The 25,789-nt window shown below is 40.1% G+C and overlaps 1 protein-coding gene across 1 annotated transcript in view; it reads right to left on the bottom strand.

Moving 5' to 3' along the window:
* Nucleotides 1–25,789, bottom strand: part of SCFD2 (sec1 family domain containing 2) — a 177,438-nt gene that overhangs the window by 11,010 nt on the left and 140,639 nt on the right. Inside the window, exon 6 of the mRNA XM_042812352.1 lies at nucleotides 3,245–3,390. Coding sequence (XP_042668286.1) covers nucleotides 3,245–3,390 — 146 coding nt within the window. The remainder of the gene's footprint in view (nucleotides 1–3,244; nucleotides 3,391–25,789) is intronic.

The following is a 25,789-nucleotide window of genomic DNA, read 5'->3' on the forward strand; positions in this document are numbered from 1 at the left end:
TTGAAAAAGAAGGGCCCCAAATCCTGCCAATATCATACATGTCAGTGCTTCAGATATGTTAAGGATCAGGAAGAGCAGGACGTGCAAAGGTGCAGACGATCTGCATCCTGGAATACTCTTAATAAGACCAGCATTTTAGCCCTAAAAAATGGTAAAGAGCCTTGGACAAAAGACCAACTAAGTAAGAAAAGAAGGTATATTTATAGAGGAAAAAATAGGGTGATTACATCAGAACAGGATGGGGAAAGATGTGTAGGGAGAGAATTTATTAAGTCACTAAAGTCAAGGAAAATGGCATTCACTATGAATGGGAGATGCCACCCCAAATATTAATGTCATCCACAGACATATCCTCAGTGAATTGAAAAACTGGAGGTGTGATAGCCTTATTATGTGGAGCAGTATGTTTAAACAAGTGGGGTTTTCTGAGTCATCCAGGCACTGACCCAGTGAGTTAACAAGATCAGAGCTCTGTTCCCATCTTCAAACACACCAAGCATTTACCATGCTATGTTCTTCAGGGACCACCTTGAAAACATTTCCACAATAAGAATTCTAGGGAATTTTAGGATCTTCATTAAAGATCCTCTTTAATGAAAATTCAGCCTTATTTGATTTGCAGATTGAGTTTTGTTTTGCTTCTTTGAACCTTGCCAAAACTGCTATGGAGCCACAATAGTTTCAGGAAGTGCAACAGTCTTTGAAAATTAGCAACTTTCCAATTGTTGTATGTTTTCCTTTGGGACTAGTGCAGGGATGCATTGGCCCTGGACTTCTTGAGAGAATTAAGTGTAACGTCATTCCTTTTGTAGAGAGAATGCTTTTGTAAAGGGACATCATGCAAGATAAACATAAAATAGCTGGAAAATAAAAAGCTATCTGCATGGTTACGTAACTTGAAACTATAATTTTTTAAAGCAATTGAAAAGATGTTTTTCATGATTAACAGTCTACAGTGAGAATAAAAGTACACTTTTTGAATACAATCTTGGCAATGCAGATTTATATAATTTATCTATTTATTTTCACAACATGTGCATATTTTTTAATTGAGCCAGTAAAGTAAATTGCAGCAGACGTTAACTGCAGTATCTTTCAGTAGAAAACAAGAAGATTTGTGTCAAATCTAGTAATGTAATAAACAACTGTTTGAAAATATACATGTGAGCATGACAACCTATTATAAAGATCTGTTTAATATCCTCATAGATGAGAAACAGACATTGGGAATGAAATACTTGGAGCAAAGATCAAACCATAGTTAAATAGAGAGACTTATTGTACAAAATTAAAGGATAAATATTATCTGACTTCAGACATAACTATGTACTGGGAAAGGCAAGGCATTAAAAATGTTCCATGATTTTACATGTCTGAAATTTCAGGGACAAAAGTCAGACACCTTCAAAATGATACCAAAGGCAGGTTTCACTATTAATGCTTTGATAACTTCAAAAACTTTCAAAACCTTTTATTTCTTGACATTTACCTATCAAAAATTTAGCACATTTTAATTCTATTTTTATACAATAGCTTTATAAATTTCTAATTCTTGTAGTGAAACTATTGGAAATTTTAATTTCTGGTGTCTAGCAGGGCACAAAATGTGTTACAATAATTACTTTAAATCTCTGTGGCTATCACACACATCTTAGACATGATTATAAGGAGAAGAAAAGAAGAGAGGTGAGGAGAAGGAAAGAAAGAAAAGAGGGAGAGAGGAAAGGAAGAAAACAGGAAGGAAGAAAGTGAGGAAAGAAGAATAAAGAAGGAAGAATAAGGAAGGAAGGAGTGAATATACGCAAGATCAAGATAAAAGTAGTTACATATCAGTCAAATTACATACTCTTGTCTTCCATGGTCACAACATTAACTGGTTTGATGATCTGATGGAAACATTCATCCACTGTTTTATGCAAAACTACAAATTTCAAAAGTCTTTCAAAGAAGCTATTCAATTAAACATATGCACAGAAACCATTTTTTGATTCTTGAGACACGGAGGCTTCCTTGCTCCTAACATATGTAGCAGAAAAACACCTATAGGCTACAGCCTATAGATTTCGTCAGGTGAGCTAAATTGCTGTGTGCAAACCACGTGGTACCATTTGCTAGACAAAAATATGATCCTTTTGTAAAGAGATGTATGGCACAAAAATGTACTGACTGCTTATTTCAGCTACTCTAAATCTCCTAAACTGCCCTCAGCAGAAGGTTGTTTCTATTCAAGATAATTAAACCCACTCTACGGCCAGACTGGGTGCTGCAAACAGTTAATACATCCCTTGCTGTGTTCCAGCACTTAGCCCTAAGCAAACAGCCTGGGTTACATCCAAAGAACATAGTGATGCTAATTACACTTTAGGTAACTTTCAGAGGTCATTTTCTTATCATCTGACTGCCCCTACATTGACCTGTTTTAAACACTTAACAATTTTCCGCATTTCAGACACCAGACTGGTCATAAGTACTTGTAGACTTCAGTAACAATTCAGTAACAAATCTGTCTTAGCTTTCCAGCAACATGTTGAAACAGTCCCCACTCTTGCTGTTGCAAAGCCTTGCTTAATTTGGACCATGTCCCTTTGCCATTCTACAGTATACTTATGAGTCTGGAGCAATATTTTTTTTTCTGGCTTAAGGCTGGAATCAAGTTTTACAGTCTCTCTAAATCACTGTATGTGTTTCCCACTGTAAGCTCAATTTTTAACTGAAAAAAAAAAAAAAAAAAAAAATTAAACACTTCAATGGATATGGGAGAAGAGAAAAACACTGCAAAATAGTCCTGATGACCTGCAGTTCACGTGTTCACTTTCTATAAACAGAAGCTGTTTTTCTCACCTATTCACAAATGGGATTGCCTCTTAGTTACAGAAATGGGAGATAAAATACACAGAAATACAGCTGCTGTCTGGACACAGACATCCTGCTTGGATAAGACGTGAGAAGCCAGTCCAGTTGCATATTGACCTTCTCCTTTAAATTTAAATTATCTCACAGAGCTACAGAGGAAATCCCCGTTTTCTTCATCAAATAATTCTCTATTGACACGGACATGGATATGCATGAATTTGAGTGAAGGACTTGATGATTAGGTCAATTATAAGATCTCATAAATCTACTGCACATGGACAGAACCCATATAGGATTAGCACCGCAGCAAAATCAGTGCTGCTCATGAAGCTGGAATTTTGACAGCCTTCTATAGATGCAACAGACACATAGAAAAGGAAGATTCACTTGCCTGATTGGTGTTGCTGCCTGGATTATGTACAGACTTAAACTGCTTCATATGCATTCGAGCTCTCGCAACATCCTTCAGCAACTTAAAGACATTGTCCACTGCATCTGTGGCTTTCTGGGATGTTAGATCCAGTGCCGAGTTACAGCCTAAAGAAATAAAGAAACATAAATGATAAACTCTCACGCACTTTGATAATAAGCAGTAGGAAAAGGCTAAGTGAGAGGAAAACGCAAACAAATGACAGAGAACAGAGCCTCTATGCACTAAAGGTACACAAAAAAAGGCAGTAGTATCAAAAATTCATAGGGAAGTCTCAATAGTAATCTAATCTGGATCACCGTCCTTCATATCTTTGCATTTTGTATTATATCTTTTACACTATGCACTTATACTTTAAAATATCTACACATACATATGCACTTTACGTAGGTCTAAGACCACTCCTGAAATATGTTTATCAGATACTGAACTTTCCTTTGTCTGAACTTTATTTCATGTAGGACTGTGACTTGGGTCACCTGCTGGTGCAGCACAACAAAGCCAGGTGGCTGCATGCTTCACGCCTGCAGGGCCACACCACGTCAGGGTGCTGCAGGTCAGTGTCACTGCAACCCCCAAAGCAACCGAGTGAACGTGGAAGGAGCCTTGGTGACTCTCATGCTGTAATTTTATGGGCAGACACTTGTGTATTTTTGATAGGGCTCTTGATATTTTTTTTTAATGAGTGAAAATAGCTTACAGAAGTATTTCTATTTGTTGTGTATGTGCAAGATCTGCATGCTCTGATACTCTGATTGACTAACATCTAGATATTTCATTCGGCAGAGGAGCCTAGGTGTTGTCTGTGAAGTATTGAACACAAAAACCCACTCAGCAGCTCATCACTCCAGTCTGTAAGTACTGTCACATCAGCGGTGCTCTCACAGTCAGAGAGGCTCCTGTGAGAGATCCTATGCCAGGTTATATGGAGGAGAACAGTGTTCAACAGCTGCAAAATGTGAAGCTGGGCACTCCTCAGGCCGACAAGGCTTACAAATAGAGTCTGAGGCCACTTTATAGTGCTTCACATTTATCACCAGCTCAGGCCAAAAATGTTCATAGAAGACCTTGCATTGTCAGTGTGCTTTTAACCTACCCATGGGAAAACACACAAATGAGCAGACAGGGAAGTTACTGTTGGCTCCCAGCTCACAGGCTGGAGATATTTAATTGCTCATGTTTCCAAAGCAATTTGCAAACGAGAAATAAAATGAAAAGTTGTCTCTCATCATTGTATAAATCGATTTTTCTTCTCTCTGAGACAAGCTTTCTCTTTTTTAGCTGCACGGGAGACAGGCAGCCTCTAGCTACCTTCATTTGTACTTTCATTGTGCTCTCTGCAGCCTCTCTGCACAGCCGCCATCAGTGCTGGCCAGCCCTGCTCTGGCATGTTTGCTTTGCAAGTGAACACAAGGCCCCACGCTGAACAAGTTCAGGCAAGGTAAAAATCACATCAAGTATGCTTTGCTTTGGACACTCTTCTCATTTCTAATTAATTGTTTATCTTCTTGGGCCATGTAAAAGCCTTTTGCTCTCATTCTATGGTTATTTTTCTCATTAAGAGAATTGTTCGTTTCCTTCTCCTGTTGGCATCACCTCTCTGTCTCTTTATTTTAAGAAGAGTGTTTCTACCAAGATGTTTCCACCCATCTTGTCACTCCTCATTCCTGGAACCACAGGCTGCTTTTTAGGGGACACAGCCTAGCTGCGTGCCTAGAGCCACTGAGATGCACCTAACTGCATCTGGACTGTTACGGGCCCAACCTGCTCCTCAGCAACTCCTCAGCAGTCTGCTTACACCTCGCTGAGGGGAACAGCTCTGCTCTGGTTTCCCTGCAGGTGGCTGCAAATCAGAACCAGTTCTCACGGCCCACCATGCACATGAGGGAAGCAGAGCACAGCCCCTTTTCTCTCCCTGCTCAGCGCTACTGAGAAACTTGCTCCTATTCCAACAGTGAGGAGGTAGAATATACTAGCTGCTGCACTGCTCTGTGCTAGTTACAACAACCCCTCCTGTGGTTACAACAACCCCTCCTGTTACAGTGCTCCGATTTTTTTTGTTTTTTTTTTAGAACCATAGAATCATAGAATCACCAAGGTTGGAAAAGACCTAAGAGATCATCCAGTCCAACCGTTCACCTATTCCCAACAGCTCCTACTAAACCATGTCCCTCAACACAACATCCAGCCTTTCCTTGAACACCCCCAGGCTCGGTGACTCCACCACCTCCCTGGGCAGTCCATTCCAGTGCCTGACCACCCTTTCTGAAAAGTAATACTTCCTCATGTCCAGCCTGAATCTCCCCTGCCGTAGCTTGAAACCATTCCCTGTGGTCCTATCACTAATGACACGAGAGAAGAGGCCGACCCCCAGCTCACTGCAACCTCCCTTCAGGAAGTTACAGAGAGCAATGAGGTCTCCCCTGAGCCTCCTCTTCTCCAGACTGAACATTCTCAGCTCCTTCAGCCTCTCCTCATATGGCCTGTGTTCCAGACCCCTCACCAGCTTTGTTGCCCTCCTTTGAACACGTTCCAGGGCCTCAATATCTTTCTTGCAGTGAGGGGCCCAAAACTGGACACAGTACTCGAGGTGCGGCCTCACTAGGGCTGAATACAGGGGAACAATCACCTCTCTGCTCCTGCTTGCAACACTGTTTCTGATGCAAGCCAGGATGCCATTGGCCTTCTTGGCCACCTGGGCACACTGTCGGCTCATATTCAGCCGAGCATCAATCAATACCCCCAGGTCCATTTCCTCTATGCAGTCCTCCAGCCACTCCTCCCCAAGCCTGTAGCGTCGCCTGGGCTTGTTGTAGCCGAAGTGCAGGACCCGGCATTTGGCCTTGTTGAAACTCACCCCATTGGCTTCAGCCCAGCTCTCCAGCCTGTCCAGATCCCTCTGTAGGGCCTCGCTACCCCCAGGCAGATCCACACTTCCAGCCAATTTGGTGTCATCTGCGAATTTACTGAGGGTGCACTCGATGCCCTCATCGAGGTCATCAATAAAGAGAAAGTTAGCACTGAGAGAGCATGAATGAATTTCTTTGAATCCCAAGCTCTATTATATACGAGAAAAGCCTTTAAAAGAAAATATCTGGACATGGCTTTCCTGTCAGAGTTAAAGAAGACCGGTTGTGGAAAAAAGAAAATCACCATTAACCACTGTGGGATTAAAGCATTTAAAGCATCTCAGTGATATCTCAAGAAGAAAACAAGTTGATGTTGTGCTAAGTGGGGCCATAAACCGAACCAAACCAGTGTCTCTACAGATTTCTGAAGTCAGGAGGAATATCATTTTTAAGGAAACACACTGTGAACCCATGGTCTGTAGTTATACAGTGGCATGTGGTTATTCCTTGTTTAAAAGCAACAAAGGAGAATTTGTGAACTGTGTATCACAAAACCTTTCACTGAGCTTTGTCTGTTTTGACACAAGGCCCAGGTGCTATAAACAAACCTTTTCTTTCTCAAAAGCAGTACATTTTGACACATTGTGAAGGTCTTGAATCTTTTGAGATATCACAAGAAGTCTACACTGCTTTCAAAATCCAGAAGTTAGGAAACCTGAAAGTTTATTGCTTTACTCTGTTTTATACCATAAGGCTGTCATTGCTATTAACTTAGACTCCCTCTAAAGCCCATTTACAAAAATAAACTGATATAGACCCTGCAAACCATGGAGCAGAGCTGCTGGAGTAGCTAAGCCATTTTAGCAGCACATACTGGAGCATGGGCTAAAACAGAGAACTGACACATTGAAGAAGCTAAAATCCAGCATCAGGCTTGCATTATGCAAGTTATTTTCTAGGTACGTACTTAATTTGCTTTTAGCAAAAGGCAGAGAAAGAACAGAGGTACAGGGCATCTTGAGGATCAGAACTCAAAATATAGCAGTATGATACAAAACTAATGAAAGTCTTCCATTTTCAGACTTCAGATGATAGTATAACAATAGGGGATCTTTATTCTACTTGCAGATACATCCAAAGCCATACATACATATACCCACAGCCATAAGTTTAATAATATGTTTTCAATATATTCATACACTGTTATGAAAAAGTAGGTAGAAATGAATATGCTTACACAGACCATGGTTGCATTTTGCAAGGTGAAAAAAAAGTGTTAACAACTCAAACTAGAACGTTTGTGTGACTCCCTATTCACTCTACTTCCTCATAGATTCTGCCATGCACCTGCATGTTTATTTTCAAATCTGATTTGTATTAAATTGTGCTTCATGCTGGCTCTCAGTGAGGAGGTGGTAACCAAGTATCACACTGTTGGATAAGGAAGGATACTCTAGAATATGATTGCTCTTATTTTCCACCAGCAATAATGGCAGTACATGAGAAATGAGAATTTCGATTTGGGGGATTAAGGAAGAGAGGTGTGTTCAGCTGCCCTCCAGAAGAGAGCATCCAGAGGGCACACAGAGCTGACAGCCTTCCTGTGCGCTTGGCACATCTCTGCCCCTTGGGATGGGAAGGGTCCTCCCTCTGTTCCCTCTGTCCTTGGCATCTCCATTGAGAACAAACACAGTGAATTAAAATTGCAAGAAATCTGTCACTTAGGAAAAAGCAGAGGAACGAGCTCCTGCTCATGCATGGTTAGAGGCTGTGAGCATTTTGAGGTACTTTGTCAAATCTGAAGTTCTGCAGTTGCACTTGCAAAAACCTGGCCACTTACCACTGTGGTCAAACACTGATTTAAGATCTACCTTCAGAAAGGTTGTGGGGTTTTTTTTCCTTTTTTTTTTTTCTTTTTCCTTTTTTTAATTATGGCCTCAGTATCTGTCACTTGGACATTTCTGTTTTATGGTAATATTTTATTGCCTCCTTTTTGCCAAAATTCAATAGCAGAACATGTAATGCCAACTTTAATGAGATACTGGAAATTCAGTACTGGAGGCTCTCATGTTACATGAAATTAAACCTGTCAGTTCTGAGAACATTTACATGGAAAATCTACACTACTTAGTAGAATAAATTACATACATTAACTGCAGGAGAAATTTAAGCTAGGCTCAGATGTGCTTTCTGAAGGAAATTAATGCAACAAATTCATTGGGGAACTATTCAGTTGCTCCCTCAAGTGGTCCATATCTTAATTAAAAAACCACACATGTTAATAAAGTTCCAGTAAATGCTCTGTAAGCCTAGTAATGTCTCCCAATAATGTTCGTACAAAAACTCCAGGTTATACAAAATGATGTAAAACATTATGAAAATACCACCCCATAGCCTAAACAACCAAATGACCTCAGTCTTTTGCAAAGGTACCCTCCTTTTTTCTTCTTAATAATTTTAAAGTCATTTTATTTATGTTGACTACAAGGAATCACACTTCTAAAACAACAACAAAGTGAGATAAATTTTTCAGTAGTTTTGTTTAGTTTTCCATCTTTAGCTTGGACAATAGCACTGCATGCCATCGATGGTTTTTTGCATTTCAGATTTGGTTGTGCGTTCCTCATACTCCCAAGGCAGGAATGGTTGGAAAACATTTCCTTCTGAAAACGACTGCACTACTTAGATTTTTTAAAAATGCATGAAATCATTGTAACTTAGAGTCCTAAGAATGATGGTTATGGAGAAATGTCCAAGCAATGCTACCTCTCCCAATTTCAGTTCTAAGCCAAAGTGTAATTCAATGTGCTTAAACTGGTGAAGGCAGCTCTACAATAACATAACTGCACAGAAATGTAAGATGACAATTACAACGAGGAACTGTAATCTATTTATCAGCTACTGTAGAAAAACAATATTTTTATCAGGAAGACAAAAGTAATTACATTTTAATGCTACATATAATTATCTGCTCAAAAAGGCCCCTTCACCCAGAATGCTATAGAACAGATGAAACGCCATCTGAAAACTGACAGGGATAATAGGCACTTAGGCTGCATTCAAGAGTTCATAATAATTCTAATTTTATTTTTCCCCTTTATTCAAACTAACTGAACTATGGTCTACTCCTTAAGCAACCTTTCTTTAACCATGCTCAGAATAATATCCTTGTTTCTTCTTAAAAAAAAAAGCTATTGATTATAGCTTAAAATTAAACTTTAAAAAGATTGTTATCTAAAGCACTAAGGAGTTGGGTTTCCAGGAGAAACAGCATTGAAAAAACTGAAAGCTAAATAACAACTCTGTGTTAATCTACGCTGTCGTGACTGCTTCGATACTAAGAGCAGGTAAAAATATACTCTAACAAGTTTCAAGGTAGTAGAGAAATGGGGCAGTCAGATAAACAGAAACATAACAGATCTCCAGTTCTCGCAGTATTTGAAGCTTAAGCATGAAAATCTTTCAGATGACATGCCATTCTTGATATATTTTATGTACATGCAGCTAATGCCAGCCTACCTGACTGGAAGAGAAATGAAAGAAAGAGTAAACGTCTTGTTCAGTACAATTTTGACAGAACAAAACACGTCTAACAATAAACTCTCTAAAGCGATGAAGTTAATCAACGACATTAGAATTTATAGCTTAATTGTAACTTTACAAGAAAAATTTACTGTTTCATCTGCACTCTGCTCACTACTGAAATCCTGATCTCAGAAAGCATGCAGGTGTGCTTAACCACACCTGTTTGTGTTCCTTCAAACCCAGTCTTCACCCCTTACTTCAGCATCCCAGCTCCAATAGAAAGAAAAATCTTCCTACTCGCTGTCACTAAAGGCAAGTATATATATTTGAGTATAACCCAAAGAAAATCTTTCTAGCACACAATACTGAAAGCATCACCACCTTTCTGCAGCACAGCCACTCACACACTATTTCTCATAACTCCTAGGGCCTTTTTCTTCATTTTTTTCAGCCAGAAGTGTTACGACAACAATTTTGTTAAAAAAGAAAGATGCCAATCGTGGTAAGGCACACATATTTCAGCACACTGACAGCATCCACTCTGTGTTACCAGATCAGCTGTGTCGCATGTTATGCATTCAGTAGGTGCTCTGTAGACAAAAAACCCATCTCTGGCAAGTCATTGTACTAATCCACAGAACAAATGGCCTCATGCAATGTTATTGGTTTTCAGATCTTCCACTGCAGGACACACAGGGAAAAACTGCTATCACTTTTACCATTTGCAAAGCACAATATCTCACACGAGGACTTGGAAGGCCTCAATTTGTGAAGATGTGAATTGTGAGCAAATTGCTTCTGGTATAAAAGCCAGTTGAATGGCCTGTTCCCTCAGCAGAATTTCAGAAAGCTTTGTACCTAGATAAAAAGGCAGATTGCAGTCCAGCCTACAGCTTGCATGATTGTGTTGCTTGGAATGAGCAATATGGCTCTGAGAAGAGTAGGAAAAGCATACTTTGCAGAGGCGTTTGCTCTTAATGAACCTCATGGAAATATCTGTGAAAAATCAGTATTACATTCAGAGTCAGAAATAAAACCGGAGAGGTCTCTGCAAATTTCTCTCCAGCTTTTGTTGAAATGGTTGTTTATATTTTTCACCACCCACTGTAAAATTATTTCAATTGAAATCACCACTGGAGTACTATCCCAAAAGCTAACTCTCCTTTTTCTTCTGGGAATGTTTCACATCACACCAAGAAAAACATCCTATAAAAAGCATGTTTATGGAAGATATTTTCCCTTATGAAAGCAGATAGCACTGACTCATCTACACAATTTTGAAGTCTTCTTGTGCTCATCTGCTCTGTAATGCACGGAAACTGCACACTGTACTTTACAGAGATCAAAAGAACTCAGTCCTGTCTGAATATCTAACAATCTGTGGATAAACAATGAAAGACAAACAAGGAAAAAGCACGAGCAGAAAGAACAATAAAGCAATGAAAAACTCAAGCTATACAGATAGAACTGCATAAATTGTCCCAGTTCATGTTAATTGGAAATTATTGTTAACAGGAGAGGCAAGATGCTGACTGAATAAAGGATATTCTGCATGAAAAGCAAAATAAAAGAAGCAAGGTTGTGGAAAGGAGCTGAAAGTGGGAAGAAGAAACCCTATTACAAGAAGATGGACAACTAAGACACTACTCTTTTTTTTTGGTCTCCAAAATCTGAATAGCTGCATCACGTGCCAAAGTTGCCCCTTCCTCCGGACATGCTGATGGTGCAGCCAGCCACTGCTAGCAGAGAAACCACAAAAATTACATAAGTGATGCTCATGTCATGCTTTTTCTTCCATTAAATAAAAAGCACACTGTTGTGCAGATTGCAAATATCAGTTAATGATGAAAATGATTAGCAGTACGTGCTGCAAGCACATGTGCAGAGGAAGGAAATATCCCGGAGTATTATACAGAATAAACTCATATTCAGTACACAAATAATAATTCATAGAATGTGCAATAGATAAAAAAGATGCTGACAGAAGCCGCAGTGTAGCAGAAAATGTAAACACATTCAAGATAAAAGGTGTGATGGGATGAAGTTAGGCGAGTGCCTAAGTGCCTTGTTGAACTAGGGTTCAGCCATCCTGTTTAGATTCAGAAATATTTTATTTAACAAACAAACAGACTGTGGAGCTGATCTGTAAATGTTCCGTTGTCTGTTGCGGCACTTAAGAATCAACATTTTCTGTCTTTGAAACAAAAAAGAAATTTGGCATGCATTGGGAAAAACACAGCTTATAACACAGGACTGAAGAAACAACCAACTGATAGAAAATGTGTGGGATTTGTAGTCATTTGCATTTTAGTATAAATTGATCATGTTTAAAACAAAAAGGAATAATGAAAAACACTCATAATACTGTCATCAAATTTCAACACCTACTTATTTACTGTGGCCAAAAGAATAAAGTGTACCATGATTTATGCTCCAAGTATGCAGCACAAGCTCAGGGACTTTTTTTCATTAAACTGTGCCTGCCTAAGAATGAAAGAAGGCATGCAAATTCAGTATTAACCAGATGATGATGATTATTTTTTAGGAAGCAAAGAGGTTAGTAAATGCAAACAACCAACTGAGTCTGAAGGACTGACAACAGCAATTCAGAAATGGGGTTTATCTGTAACAGCACAATTCTGTGGCTGTTGTGGGCCATGCAAATGCACCTCAGAGGCACCTGGGCTCAAGTACAGCATGCTATGGGAAATGACTGCCATTTGCAGGTTGTCTGTATGATGGTAAACATATAATGGTGATAGACATACTCATAATAATAGGTTCTCAGAAGGATCAGCATAGATATGCTTTCACAAGTAATTGCACCACTGGAGAGGAGGAACTGAAAGTGGAAAATTTGGAAATAAAGTAAACTTTTCTGAAAGCCGTAGATGAGAGTTCTGCCCCATTGCTTCCCTCCTCTTCCACAAGTAGATGTGACCTTTTCTTATGGAGAATCCTCTCTTTGATGGATGCTCTGAACACAGAGCTGAAACACAGGGCAAGAAATCCTCAGCTTTGATTTCAGGTGTTTAAATACTATCAGCTGCCTACTAATCTGCCACATTTAGTAAAGAGAGGCATCTTAAGTACATTTTGCACTAGCAAATCAGATGTTCAGAGCTCAGTACAGCAATTTCTTTTTCTAACGCAGCATACTCCCGAGTTCCCTGCTACATCTGCCCGTCATTTCTGAGAGGAAAGAATACTTATTAATTTTGGTCCTGAAGTCCTCACACCAGCTTGTGACTGAAAATCTCAGTGAATACTCCTGCATAAAGAATTGTGTGAGGATGTAACTTTATGAACATAAACACTGTGAAAAGTTATGTTCAAATTCAGTATTGGACCTTTCTCATTTCTACTGAGAGCCTTTTTTGGTTACGTTGTTTCATTTACCACTAAGTACAATTGATCAAGATTGCATTCACAATCATAGAATCATACAATCATTGAATCACAGAATTGTCTGAGTTGGAAGGGACCCTTTAAAGGCCATCTGGTCCAACTCCTCTGCAATGAACAGGGACATCCACAGCTTGATCAGGTGCTCAGAGCCCTGCCCAGGTTGATCTTGAGTGTCCCCAAGGATGACCTCTTTGGGCAACCTGTTCCTGTGCCTCACCACCCTTATCGCAGAGAACTTCTTCCTTATGTCCAATCTAAATCTCCCCTCGTTTAGTTTGAAAGCAGTTCTCCTTGTCCTTTCACAACAGACCCTGCTAAAGAGTCTGCCCTTTCTTACAGTCCCCCTTTAGACACTGAAAGCCTACTATTAGGTCTCTGTGGAGCCTTATCTTCTCCAGGCTGAACAGCCCCAACTCTCAAGGGGAGACCTCAAGGGGAAATGTTCCATCTCTGATCACTTTTGTGGCTCTCCTCTGACCACACTCCAACAGGTCTATGTCTTTCTTGTATTAAGGACTCCATATCTGGACATAGTACCCCAGGTGAGGTCTCACCAGCACAGAGCAGTGGGGCAGGATCACCTCCCTTGACCTGATGGCCCTGTTCTTTTGATGCAGCCCAGGATGTGGTTAGCTGTCTGGATTGTGAGGGCACTTGTTGGCTCACATCTAGCTTGCCATCTGCCTGTACTTCCAAGTCATTTTTGACAAGGCTGTGCTCAATTCTTACATCCCCCAGCTTGTATTGCTAACAGGGGTTGCCATAACTCAGGTGCAAGATCTTGCACTTGACTTTGTTGAACCTCATGAGGCTCTCCTGGGCCCACTGCACAAGCCTACTCCTTGTGTGGGCATTTCTTATCATGTTAATGATAAGAACAGTCATAGAAGGCAGGAAGCCTCACACTTGCATGCAGACCTCAAAACCATGCTGTACTGTACACTGCTTCCTGTACATGAGCACGTTGAGGCTCTGGCATGTCTCAGGAGGAAAAGGCACACACGTGATGCCAACAAATACTTAGAGAGCAGCTATCGGGCCCCTGGGAGTAGAATGGCTATAAAAGCAACTAATATCAGTTTCAGGCCACAGCTACCTCCTCCGCTCCCAGTGAGGCCAGCCAACAAGTTGCAGAGTACCTGGAGGACAAGGGATGGCAGAGGAGATATTGACTGACACAATCAATCTTCTTGTCCCCCCTGAGCAAAGTGCCTCATTTTATAAAATTCAGTTATTAGGAGCAATCTGTCTCTTCTTTTTTTTTCTTACCTGATTTGGATAATGGTAATGGGGAAGTTACTGAATGCCTGCACCTGCTTTGGTAGAAACAGTGATGAAACCTCACTTTATCAAGATTCAGCCTGTACCATAAGAGACCATACATGTCGGTGACCAAAACTGGTCTTTTTGTTCCTCAGTATTAACAGAAAACTGCCAATTTTTATAAAAACTGTCACTATCCATGAACTGATTGGAAATACCTTCAAGTACTGCCTGCACTCTGTCAGCTGCTTGGTGAGTATAGGGCACTCCTGTACTGGAAATGCTGGGTGCTCCATTGCAAAAACACATCTCCAAGCAACTGACTTTCCTTTTAAAATCACGGATCTCAGCATTTCCAAGCTGAGTAAAGTGCATGGCAACACATGTAACTAGAGATAATTAATAGGCCAAGGACAGTTCCCCCAGAAGCGTTTTGGTTGATATAGATCACCTTCCCTGAATTCCAAGCATTGTTACTAATAACATGAACAAAATGATTCACTACAAGATGACTGCTAGGCCTAGGCCTTGCTTTCCCATGTGGTCTGCAGGGAAACAAGCTGCTGAGCAAGAGCTCGCTGCCCACACAGCCTTTCTGCACATCCATGCTGCTTTTTGAGGTGAGGAGCTGGCAGTAGGAGCCATGGCTTCTGCTAGGCAATGTCACCCACAGTGTGCAGGCACCAGGCAGGTTACACAGCAACCTCCACAAATCGATAACCTGTACCTCAGGGGTGAACCGTTGGGGAGTAAGGAGATGTTTCTTTCCAAGCAACGAGAAAGATCAAAGATAAATATTCTCCATATGCTTTATTACTACTCTCTCAGATGTGTAAAATGTTGTTTATAATTGACTCTGTGCAGTGTCACCGTTACAGTCTCAGCCAATGTCAAGGTGATTTTGTCTGCTATATGATTCAGAAATTTTTACCAGCCTCAGATGTAAAATTTCAACTGCTTTAATTATATGGGATGTAATAAGGTCCTTTTTCCCTCATACAGGGACCTATTTTTATACTAAAGGATTAGAAACATCATATTAAGTTATTCGATATGGCATCTGGAAAATGTTTACTTGCAAAAATGTTCTCTCTGTTCATGGGGGTTGAACAGTCTCAACAACTGAATGAAAACTGAGAGAAATTAGTTAAAGCAACAGTTCCCTTGCGTTGAACGGGAAATCACATTTAAGCTCCTACTATGATCCCCTGGTGGTGAACCATTCTGTCACAGTTCATTGTAACACCCTGCACTCCTAGGACCTCGATTAGACCTTTTGCTGCTGTTGCAAAACTACACTTGCTTTATTTCAATTGCTGTCCATTTAAAAATCACTGAGGTGCAATTCATCTCTAATAGCATTAGCTATATGAAAAGGTGGAACACAGACCACATTCACTATGTTACCCCAAGGACTTTTCTGGAAAAGTGTACCAGTCTGCCCAGAGAAGTGGTGGAGTCCCCACAGCTGATGGTATTTAAGAGATGTGGACTTGGCAATAAGGGATATAGCTGAGGGATGGGACTTGGAAGGTCAAGCTGATGGTTGGACTTGATGGCCTTGAAGGTCTTTTCCAATCTAGATAATTCTATGATTCCAATATAAATCTGAGATAAGAGAAAGATTATACTAAAGACCGGGAGAAGTATGACAAGGATAACAAGGCCTGTGCTGTTATTCTAAAACTCAGCAACGAATAACTGCCACTGTCAGCTCCCAGTACACTCAAAGTCAAAAATCCTTACTCTGCAGATATAAATAAGCTGTCCTACTTTCTGCTTATGCCAGCACTACAGAAAAGAAAAGGTATAGAGAGATGAACTAGATTATACCTTATCTTGGGAATCATAAATGGAATTCAATCCATATTTGATACGTAGAACTTTTTTACATTTATCTTTGTTCCTTTTTTAAATTCATGTAGCCTTTTTCATGGCTTGTCCAGAGTGCTGCACTAAAGTAAAAATTCAGGACCTTGTCTCCATCAAGAAGTCTTCTAAAGAAAAGGAGCCAAATGAAAGCAGTATGAAGTGATGTCTCATGAAAATCTTAACTGAGAAGAAAACCAAGAGAATCCAAAGCTCTGATGTGTGAGCCAAAACGGACACAGGTTGGCTTTCAAATCTTAGAGTGTTTTTGCAGAGCTAGCAGCTATAAAAATGTATTTGCAGTTGTAAGTTGAGCAAATTTAATGAGTCACAGTGGCTGTAAACATGTAAACCCCCACAGAGTGGTTTGTGAGTCACTTCTCTGCATATACCTACTAGCATTCAATTGAAGACTGAATTACCGAGTAACTGCAGAACACAGTACGTAAATGTAATGAGCTAAAAATGACACAGATAACTACAATCTAGCGACTTGCCTTTCAAATAGACATCAAGTTCAGACAGATTCTGAAGAAAAGAATAATTGTGTGCTAAAAATGAATGAAAAGTGTAGGCAAAAACTGAGAAAAACATATCATAACCAAGCTTGCTATACATCTCTCTGGCTGAGATAAGGGACTTTTCAGCTGACAGAAAACTCGTCAAAGAATGAGTTTGGGGAAAAGAGATGAGACTTAGCAAAGGAACTGCAAGGAACAGTCAACAACACAACCTTAGTGATGTTCCCTGAGGACTGAGGAATGTCTTAGAATGGCCTTAACTGGTTTTGTTTATGACTTTAGCAAGGAAGATGGAGTCTGATGTTGAAATTGCTGAAGACAAAATTAAGAGGGATTCTCAAAGGTAGAGCGAACTTGAAATTTTAAGACTTAAATTTAAAAGGAAAAGAAACAAGGCACACCACAACAATACAGCAATACAAAATGAGACAAAATTCACCAAAGTCATAAACTTAGTGGGTAATAATAAGAAATCTCTCCATCAGTTCAGAGTCTGCAATGGTAAGAAACAGAAAGAGAAGAATCTGGGTGGCATGAGGGCTACCAACATCACACGAGGAATGTAAAACTCATCAGATAAGATACTTCCTGTAGATATACTGACATGTTATTTTGTCATTAAAAACGTAAAACTGCAGCAGAAACAATTTTGGTCACTTTTTCTTGTGACATGAATTCAGACAAGAGCATGTGTAAAGAAGATCTGTGAGCATGACTACAGAAATTAGAAACTTTACATATCTGAAGCAAAATTGCACTTTTCAGCTTGGCAAGACGAAGAATGAAGACAAATAAACTAGCAAGTAGAATAAACTGTGCAGCCATCAAATGAACAAAGTCCTAAAAGAGCCTTTGTGTAAAAGTCACTGGAAAGAAGAGCTGTTTCAAGATGGATTTTGATAATGATATACATGAGATTATAATAATGTTGTCTAGAAAGGAGAAGGAGGCCGGGTTTGGAGATAAGGGAAGCATCTCCTTACTGCTGGCTTTCCATGTAGACCCTTGACCATTTCAAAATATTTTTAGATTTCTGAGATCTAACATTACATCTAGGAAAAAGATTTGCCCAACTATCTACGAGAGTTTTCATAAATGCTAATGTTAAGATTTTGACTATTAAAATTGTAAAAATGTCTGGCAGTCTTTTAAAAGCCTGGTTCAGTCTGGCTGCAGGCTGTCAGTGAGCAATTTCACCACACACATTCTTCTTTCCTGACAAATAGCTCAGTGAATAGCTATGGGACAGGCTGTCTGAGACGTTTACAACCCGCTTATGACAAAGAGCTCAAAGCTGGGAATCGGACTCTAATAGAAATGAAAATATTTTTCCTCATAGAAAGTAATTACAATTCTCTTTCCTCCTCTCAAGGCATAAATGTTGGGTAAATCAGCGAGCTGTTGGAAAAGACTGGTAGGAGCAGTAAAGCCATCAGAGACCACAGATGTGCAGCTTTTTCACTCTCCTACTAAGCCAAACTGCTCTGGCATTGAAGAAGTGTAGAAAGGTCATCATAGAGGCAAAGTAATGAAAAAGTCAATGCTGAAAGAAAAGCAGAAGCCTTGAAAGTAGCCATGTGTGTAGCTTATAAAAGACAGGATGTTTCCTGGTATACATTGGCTAGTTGATGGGATTCTATAGGGGGATTCTGCAACTCGCTTTCACAGGGAAGGACATTTACCACATCCTCCTGGGGAGCATGGAAAAGCAAACACACCACCTTGCTGCCTAGAAAGCTCAGGTGAGTGGAAGGAAAGAGAAGACAGAGGATATATTTGTGAAAAGGCGTACTCCAAACATCTCCTGCTGCTTGAACTCCCAAGAACAGTGACATGGTGTATAGGAAGGCCTGGTCCTACAGCCAGGGATAAGTGTCTGCTTCTTCCCCTGACAGCTTGCTCCAGTCTGGGAGAGCTACAAACCTCTAAAATGTCATTACTCACATGTGCTCAGTTTAGCTTTGATGGATTTTCACAATTAAGATGTCTAAAGACACTCTTGCCAAACACTCCAGCCTTTCATAGGGAGTAGTGCTAACAGAGCAGTCCATCCATCACTGCTGAAGGGAAGTCACAATCTGTTACTTCCTGCTCCTAACTGTGTTCAGACAGCAAAAAATGTGCTATTTTGACAGAACTTCACCAGTCTGTCCCATTTCCTAGGCTATACCCAATCCAGGACTGCTTATCCACTGAGTTGGTGCCATGGGGTTATATTCAGAGCTGCAGCAAGGGGTGGGCTACTAATGGCATGCAGGCAGTGATGGGGAGGGTCTGTCAAAATACCAAGTCTATATTGAAAATGAGAAGCAGAAAGCCCTACTCATTTTTCTTTTTAGTAAGCTGTTGAACTACAGAGGAATGTAACAAAAACTGTACTTATCAATAAATTTATGACATTGATGCCTATTTAGTTTGTTGAACCAATTCCTTGCCAGGCTAGCTCCACAAAATTCAGCATCCTGTTTTTATAGAAGACTCAGTAAAAAGACATTCATACTTGAAATGCCTAAACGGCTCCAATCAAGCTCTTCACATTTACTAAGAATGCAAACAAAATGACATGACCTCAGTAGAAATAGTTCACTCCATACTTTTCAAAAGACAACAGACATATGGAAGGAATTACAGAAAGGGAGTCCATAAAGAAGACTAGCTCATCAGAGAAATGGTTTGAATAAGAACGAAATTGCACATGAAATGGAGAAAAGATAGGTAAGCAGAGAAAAATGGGGAAACGTGAGGAAGAATACCCTTTCTTTAAACGTTACTTGCTGAAATTTTAAGAGCAGATATTGCAAGAATGTATCACCAGATGGCAGGAAGTAGAGTCTGTGCATCCTGTATAAGGAGGTTCCATATTTCAGAGAGCCTTAAAATACTGGAATGGGAAAAAATATATATATATATCACAAGAAGTATTTAAAAATCAGAAAACTGCAGACCCACAAAAACATAGCAGTTACTCAGAATAATATAGCTGACATTTACTAGGAGAACTGGAGCCAGTGTACCTGTACCTACCCTGGCAGTAAGTGCTGGGTCAAAGATCATGATAGTACTGGGCATCTGTTGCTCCTTGGAGCATCCTGCCCAACACAAGAAGCTCCCCAGTGCTAGTGGCTGCTTGGTGGCCCTCAGCACTGAGAACACAGGATTGATCAGGGCCGAAGATATGTTGTGAGCCAAATGCAGTACAAGCAGGTCAAGACGCCCAACTCTGCATCACTCCATGCATGTGTAAGCTCCTTGGATGTTAGAGGAGATTTAGTGACTTCTAGCTCAATGTCCAGATCATGGAAGTACACGTAGGAAAAAAGCATTGAACACTATCAAACAAAACTCTGGAAGACTGAGCAGTTGTGGCACAGGGTAAAATCATATTCTCACCAGAGAATATTAATCGGGATTTGCTGGCAATCTCTTCACTGGCCTTCAAGTTGAAACAAGAATGTCACAACTTTATGAGAAAAAAAATCTATCCAAATTTACTGCAAAACTGGTATTTGAAAGTGACATCATCTTAGTTACGTTACAAAGAGATTAGCAGCAGATCTGAGCAGAAGTTTTAAGTACCTCCAGAAGTATTAAAGTCAAAGTTTAAAAGCAAGTTAATTAGATTCAAAGTATTGCACAAATCTGTTCTGCAAATGTGGGCTTAAAAATGGTTCAGAAAGGCTCATTCGACAAATGGAAAGGTAGGAGACAAGGGGCTTCTGGAGAGTCAGTGGGTGACTCAAGTAACTTCAGGCTCTTTTGGTCTTAATGTGTGTCTGCTCACAGAGGAGCAACTCAATTGGTGTTGAGATGGTGATCTCTCTTTGCTTTCATGGATACCTGCAAAAAAGACCACCACGCTCAGTTTGATCAGAATCAAAATCAAAGTCTGAACCAGTACACAGAATAGCCCAGATCTCCCAGGGATGCTGGGAAACTTGCACTTCTGCTGCCTAAGATTGCTGTGCTTTATGCTAAAATCAGCAACTGCTATATTCAAGGTATAGCCTTGTCAGAATAGGATTTTCAACACTGAAACCTCTTAGAATTACTGAAAATATTTTAAGAACATGGTGGATTGCACTCTACATTTATTCAAAATGCATTTTGTTCCTTGCTTTGCCAGCAATAACACTGCAGCAATGCTGACCAATACTGAAAAACCTACCACAAATGTGTTGATGCTAATCAGAGATGCTGGAAGTGCATTAAAAACCTAACATATTCTCAACAACCAATCAAAAATGTTATGTTAGATTTTAGTAAGACAGGTGACCAGATGAATTGAATCTTTCCATCCCTAGCTACTTGGGTTTCTTGGTGGATGGCAAGAATGACCTGCTTGCCAAGCTGTCATATGGGTGGAGAGTCTGAATACACAGAGAATCCCAGATTTGATCGCTCAGCACTGCTCTGTGAGTAGCTGACTAAGTCTCTTTACACCTACAGCATAGCTTATTTAGACATGCAGACATTTATTTAACCAATGGACCATACACTTGATGTCAGAACAGAGCAATAGTTACACTGAAAAAAGAAGCAGGCCAAATTCTTCTGAAGAGTTCTGGATCTTTCAGGAGCAATAATGCAAGTGATAATACATAGGAGCCAAAGTTTTAATAAACTTTGGGTGGTTTCTTCTAGTTTGAAAGGCAAGATTTCCTTCATCATTCCATAATAAAATGATAAGCAGATGATTTTTGCTTTGGTTAATCTAATAACACATAACCAAGAGAGAAGAAAGGCCAATGAATTGCAGAGGTATTAAATTTTCTACACCATATTAAGTAAAATCACTGTATTAATATGATTTCAGTTCTAAGTTATACGTAGAAGATATTCTAAAGCACCCTGAAACAGACCATGATGTCTAAAGTACCCATGCTCAACAGAGAGGCTCACACTTTCTTCATTGTTTGAATCACTTCCCAACAGTGATAGCCTTTGTATCTCCAACTCCAGATTGCATCTTAACCATCCAGTAACTGAAACAACTGCTCAGGTATTAAATGACATAGGAAAACACTGCACACATTTTTATCATCTTTTTGAGGAACTTAGCAGCTACAAGTGATAAAGAGGTACTTATGTGGTGCAATCAGGCAGCTCTTTGCAAGTACAAGCAAAGGCTATTTGGTCACCCTCTTAGGACAGGCAGTCCATGCCTTCCGCAAGTCCCCTTCTCTCTTTTCTTTAAAGAAATTCCTTCAGTAATTCAATACCGCAATATCTTTCCAGTCAAAGGAGTTAAGTCAATTGCTCTGACAGACATCTAGGAGGTTCTCCACCCAAAGGACTAAAGGCATGAATTTTAGCACAAGTCGGTGTGAAAAAGCTACTTCAAAGGAACAGCAATACAACCCACAATTCTATAAACCACTTGAAATGATCCCTCTACACATTCATTGGACTGAAAAGGGGCATGCCATTGTGTACAACCATTCCTGGCCTTAAGGCTGCTTTCTGGCCTCTGAAGTTCAATGCATGGCCTTAGGGAAAACAAGAATGTTTCCAAAAGAGAGGTAGGTTTTTTAAATGTAGCTGTCTATCCAGTCATCCTCCTGCAGATAATAAAAGGAGTCCCATTGACTTCTATTTGCTACTTACAAAGAGGTTTGCAAATGGGAGGCTAACTAAAAAAAAAAACAAACAAACAAAAAAAAACCCCAAAAAACAAAGTGTGTTTGGTACTACAGAGAATTTTGTGCTAGAAGAGATACCTTACAGAAAGCTGGTGAGAATGCCTTGCAAAACACAATGAGTGCATTATCTGTTAGTTTAGGTAGAGTGTCAGTATATGCTTACTTTTGCTTTTAAGAATTTACTTAATTTGGAAAATGTGTTGCATCACTGCAAAAGAGCTCCTTTTCCTCACTCAGATGCAGTACATCTAGCAATAAGTCTATGCAGGCTGAAAAGAGGATTATACAAGCATATTTCTTTATGCCTATAAATCCGAGAAGAGCATTTAAACCTGAATGATTTAGAAAATAACACAGCTTTCGGCATGTACTTACATACAAACATAGAAACACAATATTTCTAATTTCTAATACATCTGAACCTACCATCTCTATCATTTTAGAAATAGAACTTGATGTAAAACCAACTCTATTCTAAAAAAACTTACCATGCTATTCAAGCTCCAAGACTAAGAGCATCTCACAGATCTTAAGCCTGCTCAAAAAAAATCAAACACAAACACCCAAGATAGAACATAGGCTTGTTATTATTGCCGCTTCAGTTACCTGTGCACAACTACACTTAAAGCCAATTACTGTGCATTCTGACAAAAAATGCCTGTAGAGTTCTAATTCTAATTCACATTCAAAAGCAACTTTATGTTGGAGACGTTTAAGTCCCATCACACGTACCAATGTTAGAGTTTAGTTTGGATTAAGAGTTTTGAAGGGAATCCTTCCCCTGTTCACACTGACTGTGCCTTGTTTTGCACTACAGAGAAAGCCTGGAGTGCACAAAATGACTTCCTTCCAACAAATGATACCAAAACTATCCCCCAACAACTAACTCAGATGACAAGGCCAGAATAGAACTCCAGAGAACAGAACTTCAGCCTTAGCTGTGTTTGGAGAATAAACAGAAGGGAAACAGAACATTACTTCACTCAAGTAGAGAATCCGTGATATACACACAAATGTATGTGCTTCAAAAAAATTAAAGTGACATTAGTAGGCAGCATGCAAAATTGCAATAAAACCTTCTGCTGTTTGGACAGCTCTAAAAATAACAAATGACTATGCTGCTAAGTACCATAAAAGATAATGGGGTGGAAGTAAATATTTCAGAACTGTTAGGACAAGAAAGGGAAGAGATACTAAGAGGATGGCTCTGGAAGGGAAAAGAAAGAATGAAATTTTATAAAAGCCTCTGAATAAGTCTAAACCATGCTTTTTCCTTAAGCATGCTTAAAGCAAAGCAGATTTTTACTCAAGTATGTCATTAAGGTCAGTCATTAAACATGCTATTTTTTTCTTTTTAATTGAGCTCCTCTTTGAATCTTTGCCTCCTGTTTGTCTCCACGCACTTACTGCACGGGGAAATTTCATTCAGCAATGTGAGCACAAAAGACCTTCATCAGTTGACCATACTCATAGTTGCAAAACAAACACAGCTGCCAGTGTCTGCATGCTCAGCAGTCTTTCTCTGTATCTGTGACTTTGAGGGTTCAAAACTGGAGTTCAGTTGAACCCAGAGTACAACTGAATAGAGGCATGAAAAGCTAAGCTCAGACCCCATGTTCACTTTTACATCAGTGGTTGCAACATGGACGTTAGAGGAGTTTAAGGAGCAGAAGTTCCAAGTTTGTACTGGCAAATGCTTGGACAGCATCTGCTGACAGTGCCCCATAAAAGATCTGTGTTACCATAAATAACAATCTAGTCTTCTTCTACAGGCTCTTGAAACAAGGTTAGTAAGGAACTAATTGAATCTTTCTGGGCTGTACTCAATAATGCAAGTGACTCAACGACTTCTAGGAAGACTGAATCACTCAAGTTGATCTCAGAAGACAAAGAAAAGGCTGCAGTACGGATACTTTGGCTCAGTGGCTAACTTTTCTTACTCTAGTCCAGACTGCCTAATTTCCATTGCCACTGGTGAACTAGCATTGTGCTTGTTTAAGCAGTGTTTCTATTAATTTTGTAGAAAAAAAGGAGGGATTTTGTCCTGTTTTGAGAATCACCTTCTTCCCCTGCCAGCAAGCAGCCAAATCAACCTGCAAGAACTAGTTTTGTTGAGTGGCTGAGAAAGGTAAATTCAGCAAGGAACTCTTCCAGGAGCAGGCAGAGATGATTAGGATAGCAGAGTGAACAGAATCACAGGGCATCCATTCATCTGCTCACTGATTACCAAGCCGTTTCAACACCACTGTTCTGGGAAAGGACTGCATTAAAGGGCTCAGTTGCTGTCTTGTGTCAGAGGGCAAGGCAGGCTCTCCTCATTTCATGTTGAATGCTTTGATTGCCTCCAAATTAAACTATGCCTTGGTGCATTCCCTCTGCTCAGCCACACCACAAATTCCAACACAAACAGCTAGAAGTAGGGATGCAAACCTACAGGAGACTGAACATACTGCAGCTCAGGAAAATACCTAAATTCATGGGTTTGACATTCCAGACTACCCTCAGGCAAAACAAGTTGCTACCTCGCTTTTCACAGTACCAACAGTAAATGTCTCTCTCTTTATTACAATAAATAAAACCAAAATGTTAATATCAATAATAGAATTATTGAGCTCTAGCCACTAAACAGTTTTGAATTTCATTTGCAGTGTGTCTATGAAACAAAAACATTTATTTGGAAAAAACAAATGGTGTTCTAAGAGCTTCACCCTGTCATCAACAAAGATGAAATGTACTTCCTAAGTGCTTCTGTTCCTGCTGAAATGTCAGCTCCAATCAAGTGAAAGATAAGAAGGTTATGAGGAGCAGTCAACATGAACTCACTGAGGGGAAATCATGCATGACCAATCTGATAGCCTTCTGAGATATCACGACTGGCTGGGTAGGTGAGGGAAAGCAGTGGAAACTGTGTACCTTGACTTCAGCAAGGTTTGTGACACTGTGTCCCATAACATCCTCATAAGCAAGCTTAGGAAGTGTGCGACAGATGAGGGGACAGTGTGGTGGACTGAGAACTGGCTGACTGGCAGAGCTCAGAGAGTTGTGATCAGCGGTGCAGTTTACTTGGAGACCTGTAGCTACTGATGCACCCCTGGGGTTGATGCTGGGTCCAGTCTTCTTTAACATCTTCATTAGTGACCTGGATGAAGGGATAGAGTGCATCCTCAGCAAGTTTGCTGATAATACAAAGCTGGGAAGAGTGGCTGACACACCAGAAGGCTGTGCTTCCATTCAGTGAGACCTCCATAGGCTGGAGAGTGGGGCAGAGAGGAAGCTGACGAGGCTCAACAAGTGCAAGTGTAGTCCTAAATGTGAGGAGGAATAACCACATGCAGGTTAGGGGTTGACTGGCTGGAAAGGAATTCTGCAGAGAAAGACGTGGGTGTCTTGCTGAGTTGACTACGAGCGAGAAGCGTGTCCTTGTGGGCAAGA

Source organism: Centrocercus urophasianus, unplaced genomic scaffold (assembly GCF_019232065.1).
Source record: "Centrocercus urophasianus isolate 14NV4802_14NV808 unplaced genomic scaffold, USGS_Curo_1.0 seq_13, whole genome shotgun sequence".
Taxonomy (NCBI): Eukaryota; Metazoa; Chordata; class Aves; order Galliformes; family Phasianidae; genus Centrocercus; species Centrocercus urophasianus.